The 5,413-nt window shown below is 52.8% G+C and overlaps 1 protein-coding gene across 1 annotated transcript; it reads left to right on the top strand.

Moving 5' to 3' along the window:
* The first annotated feature begins 3,579 nt into the window (after positions 1-3,579).
* LOC104296145 (olfactory receptor 14A16) lies at positions 3,580-4,536 on the top strand. Its single transcript, XM_009906776.2, has one exon. It carries the CDS (start codon positions 3,604-3,606, stop codon positions 4,534-4,536), a length of 933 nt encoding a protein of 310 aa, XP_009905078.2. The 5' UTR covers positions 3,580-3,603.
* Positions 4,537-5,413: the final 877 nt, after the last annotated feature.

Raw genomic sequence — 5,413 nt, 5'->3', positions numbered from 1 at the left:
CACCTCAACATTCCCTGTGGCAGCAGCATCCCATAACTTCACTCCCACTTGATCCCAGATTTCACTCCTAAACATGCTAGATATTGTAACTGTCGGGATGTTCTCCTGCACCCACTCCAGCATCTCCTTAAGATCAGGGCCACAGATAGCTTTGCCATGCTTCCTAAGGAGTTCTTGCATTAATCCATAAAGGTCTCTTTCTGAGGAGCTCTCCTGGTTCCCCATGTTCCCCACGGCTCACCTCTCAGCCAGCAGGAGGGATGGCTCTGGCCGGCCGGCTTGTCCTGCTTCCTTTCAGCAGCTCATTCAAAGTGCCGAGGGAACACGCGGCAGGACGCAGCTTAGCGTTTCATCGCCCCTGTCACATCGGGGGTCACCGTTTGCCACAATTCAGAGACAGGGCTCAGCCTGATGCAGGCCAGGTGTCCACTTTATTATGCAAAATCCTTCTTTATAAAAGCTAACACAACACAGAAGCAGTTTGTGATTGGTTACAGAAAATGCATCACACAGGTACCTATATCTTATCAGGGTTTTAGCAAGCATCAAAGGAAAGTTAAGATACCAGGGACTCTGCTATAACAATCTAAAGTGTGAAGTCTTACACTCACAGGTCATAATAACCATTCGTAATCAGGTATCTGCCTTCCTCCAACTACACTGCTGCACTGTGTTCCCATAGTTCACAAGCCATCAAGGCCAACACTGGGTAGGGAAGCAAGGTTGGTGGCAACAGTCAGAAGGGAAAGAGCTGCAGCTAGGAGACAGTGTAGGAGAGGCTGCAGTAGGGATGGCCAAGGGCTCTGTCAACACTAAGAGGCCAAACAGGACCAAGGGCTTTGTGCCCTTGGCTCTGGCACTTGCCTCTGCCACCAAGGCCTGGGAGGAGAAACTTGGCTTTGAGGCTTTGAGGTTCTTCTAGTCCAAGGGCAGTGGTCAGGGCTTGGCCTTTCTGCTTCCTAGACCAAAGGCAAGTTTTTCTCCCCTGCACTTTTCCTTTGTCTCCCTGCAATCCTGGCCTCTAACAAGCTGCTCTAAGGAGTCCCTGGGGAGCCTTTGTCAGTAACAAGCCTCAGTGAGGCCAATCAGTGCTTCAAGGTACTTTGGAGTTTGCTTCTGCCTTGGACTTCTTGAGAGGCTTCTTGGCAGTACCTTGGCAGAGTCTCCTGGCAGTGCCTAAGGATGATGTAACCAGCCCCAAATACTCCATGGGGCTCATTAAATACTGCTGAACCTCTAATTATTGCTAAGGTTTCTGCAGCTAATTGGAGAGGCACAAAGTATCTGATAAAATGTACTTTTAAAGGTACATTTCATTCCTTTTCAGCAGGAGTTGTCTCTTTGCAAGCAAACCACAGCAAAACCTGTCAAGGTCCTACCCTGCTCACTGCTCACCATCACTCCCCACTGTCCCCATCAGAGCCCAGAGCCACAGGTGAGGGACAGGATCTGCCTTGCCAGGGGCTGGGGGTCAGGGCTTGGCCCTTTGCATCAATGAAACCCCTCCAGGTTTCCTCAGCAGCAGAGCCACCTTTAGCTGCTTGTCCTGACCTGTCAGCACTGCCTCAGTTCTCTGCTCTCACCACAGCCTGGAGATGCTTCAGTGCCTCCAGTGATGCTTCCCTTGCATCCACTGTCTCCTTCTGCTCTAACCACACCCTGGGGACCCTTTCCCAGTATGCTTCACTGGGACCCATTAAGAGTAGAAGAAACTTCAGAGTTTGACTCTGACTTCTGGAGAGGTTTCATCAGCCTCTCAGTCTCTGAGGTTCATGGACTCTGCAACAAAGCCACCAGAGCGCTTCTTTAAATGCCTTGGGCTGGTCCTGTTGTGCTGAGCCAGGCCAGGCTCCTGGGCTGGAAGCAGCTGCTGGCAAGCAGGCAGCGCTGCAGGAGACAGCTGTGGCCAGGAGCAGCTCCTCTGCACAGCACGGCAGGGCTGAGGGCACTGCCAGAGGATCTCAGGGAGATGAGGAAGGCAGAGAGAGCTTCAAGATGGCCAGGACTGGAAGGATGCTCAGAGCACACTAGTGGAGAAGTCACTGCAGTTACAGACACGGTGAGGCTGTGGGTACAGGGTGGTGCAGGTGCAGTTCTGGGAGGCACCTGCTACAGTTGGCACAGCCACAGCTGATGCTGCCTGTGGGGAGAAGATGTGGGTGGCAGGAGCCACCCCTGGCAGTGCAGAGCAGGGCAGGGTAGGGCAGGGTCCTTCTGCTCTGGAGAGGCTGCTGTGTGGGTCAGGGCTGCTCACATCTGTAGCTCAGCACCAGGGAACTTCCAAAGGGATGCTTCAAGGACAAGGTCCAAGCAGGGTCTGCTCTAAAGAGAGAAGAGTTCCTGAGTCTGTGTTTGCAGTTTCCTGTTCTGAAGACAAGGGAAAGTGGGGAGTGAAAGAGAGGTAGCAAAGGACCATTCAAGTTGGAACAAGTCCTTGAAACTGGGGAGGTACATCCTGGAGTGGTCAGGAGGTCTGCTGGGAGCCTCCTAAAAAGCCTTCAGCCTCTGCCTGTGGACAGCAGCAGCAGCACCCTGGCTGGACTCGTCAGGATGCCTCCAGCCAGTGCCCTGCAAACAGGCCGGTTTCTGTAGGTGAGTGCAGAGGGGCTGGGCTGGGCTCTGTGAGCAGGGCAAATCCATCACCCAGCACACTCCTGCCAGGGTGAGAACCTCCAGGCAGCAGGGATCTGGTCAGGAGCAGAGAGGAAACTGAACCCAGCAATGTTGTGGAAGGTATCATTCAGACATCTCCATCTGCTCCCCTCCAGGCCAGACCCTTCCTCTAACCCTTCCTCCCCAGAAAAGCCTCAGGCCTCAGGGTCATGGGCTCCAAGGTGTGAGGCACCTCCTCTGCAGCCAGAGCTCCAGCAGAGGCAGAGATGCCACAGGAGAGGAAATGCCATTGGGTGTCGCAATGAGCCCTGAGTGTGCTGGGCTTCAAGTGTGGTGTTGAGACCTTGAGAGAGGCTGAAACACTGAGTGGTCTGTGCCTCTGCCCTCAGCAGTGTCTGGTGGCTTTTCAGGGGCACATGGGGGTGTGATCACCTCCAGCTCAGCAGGGCACAAGCCCAGGGAAGTGGCAGCAGGGCCAGAGCAGCTCCCCTCACTCTGCTCTGAGCCACAGGCAGCCTCTTGCCTTGCAGGCTTCTGCTCTCTCTGTTCCCCCTGAGGGCAGCAGAAATGCTGTGCATGAGAACTTGTGACAGCCATGACCACTCTGGGGGTGAGATGTGGGCAGCTGGAGTACAAAAGCCTAAAACATTCAGGAACTGCCTTTTTCTACCCTCTCTCCTTAGCACTGGGAGATGCTGAGAAGCCTTTCTGCTTTGGGACTCTTTCATCTGAAAGTGGACACCAGAGCTTGCTGCTGCCTCCACCACTCCCCTGCTGCAAAGCAAGACTGACTCAGCAGCAGGAAGCAGGAAGAGTCTCTGCTCTGCCCTGCATGCCCAATTAGCACAAAACTGTCCAGAAACAGAGGTGGAGGGAGGCGTCCTCAAAAAGAGAACTTAAGTCTCTGTACCAGGGGCTGAGAAATGGCTTTGGTTGTGCTCTGTTGACTTGTGACTGCCTTTGCTACAGCACTGTGCACAAAGGGCACAAATGTCCAACAGCAGCTCCATCACCCACTTCCTCCTCCTGCAATTCCCAGGCACAAGGCAGCTGCAGCTCCTGCACTTCTGCCTCTTCCTGGCCATCTACCTGGCTGCCCTGCTGGGCAATGGCCTCATCATCACCACCATAGCCTGGGACCACCACCTCCACACCCCCATGTACTTCTTCCTCCTCAATCTCTCACTCCTTGACCTGGGTACCATCTCCACCACTGTTACCAAATCCATGGCCAATTCGATCTGGAACACCAGGACCATATCGTACTTGGGATGTGCTGCTCAGGTCTTGTTCTTCCTTCTCTTTATCACAGCAGAGTTTTCTCTCCTCACCATCATGTCCTACGATCGCTACGTTGCCATCTGCAAACCCCTGCACTATGAGACCCTTCTGGGCAGCAGAGTTTGTCTCCACATGGCAGCAGCTGCCTGGGTCTCTGGCTTTCTCCATAGTCTGCTGCACACAGCCAATACATTTTCCCTGCCCCTCTGCCAGGGCAATGCTGTGGACCAGTTCTACTGTGAAATCCCCCAGATCCTCAAGCTCTCCTGCTCCACATCCTACCTCAGGGAACTCTGGCTTATTGTGTTCAGTATCTGTTTAGCATTTGTTTGTTTTGTGTTTATTGTGGTGTCCTATGTGCAGATCTTCAGGGCAGTGCTGAGGATCCCCTCTCAGCAGGGACGCCACAAAGCCTTTGCCACCTGCCTCCCTCACCTGGCTGTGGTCTCCCTGTTTCTCACCACTGCCATCTTTGCCAGCCTGAAGCCCTCCTCCATCTCCTCTCCAATCCTGGATCTGGTGGTGGCTGTTCTGTACTCAGTGGTGCCTCCAGCAGTGAACCCTCTCATCTACAGCCTGAGGAATCAGGAACTCAAGGCTGCCCTGAGCCAACTGATCCCTGGATGCTTTCAGAAGCAATAAACTCTTGGTCCTGTCTGGTGTGACCTAGAGGCTGCAGACACGAGGAACAGTGCTCCCTGGGTGTTCAACACAATAAAGGACCCTGCAGAACAGGAGGTCTCCTCATGCCTTCATACCCCAACCCCCTCCCATTACAGACTGCACCTACTCAGAGTCCAAACTGGATACTCTGACCCCCTTCCAGTATAGACTCAGTCCAAACATGGTTCCTTTAACCCCTCCCAGTACAGATGTGACCTCATCCCAGTACAAACTGGATCGTACTGATCTCTAGCACTGTAGCCTGGGTCCCATCCCATCACAGAATGTATCCCCTGGCTCCCTTCCCTGTACCATCTGCAGCCATCCCAGTACAAACTTCACACCTGCATGCCCTCCCAGTACAGCCTGAGCCCTGTCCCAGGCCAAACAGGATCCCTTTCATCCCTGCAGGTACACATTAGGCCTTGTCTCAATAAACACTGCATCCCCTTAGCCCCTCCCAGTACAGACTGGATCCTGTTCCAGTACAAGCTGCATTCCCTGGGCCCATTGCAGTGTAGTCTGGCCCCCACACAGTAGAATTTGTGTTATTAATGACAAAGCAAATTAACATTGATTAAATACTATTTTAATTTGAAAAGAGCAATTTTAAGGCAATAAAAGGCAAGCTAGCAGCGCTGTGTGTGTGTGGTAGTCTGCTCTCTACCAACAAAGCACGCTAAACACAATCTAATTCCCCTTTAAATATTCTACTCCTCATACATATGCATCTAAGGTGGGTATGTTTAAATTAGTTCATCCTTCTGGTGGTCTTTCAATGATGTAATCCTTTGGTCAGCACCCGCGGGTTGGTGTCGTGCTGTGTCCTTGTGGTTGTATATATTTTAGCTCTGTT

Source organism: Dryobates pubescens, unplaced genomic scaffold (assembly GCF_014839835.1).
Source record: "Dryobates pubescens isolate bDryPub1 unplaced genomic scaffold, bDryPub1.pri scaffold_72_arrow_ctg1, whole genome shotgun sequence".
In the NCBI taxonomy this organism is placed as follows: Eukaryota; Metazoa; Chordata; class Aves; order Piciformes; family Picidae; genus Dryobates; species Dryobates pubescens.
Note: the sequence above shows the minus strand (reverse complement) of the source record. Positions and strands in the feature narration are given on the sequence as shown.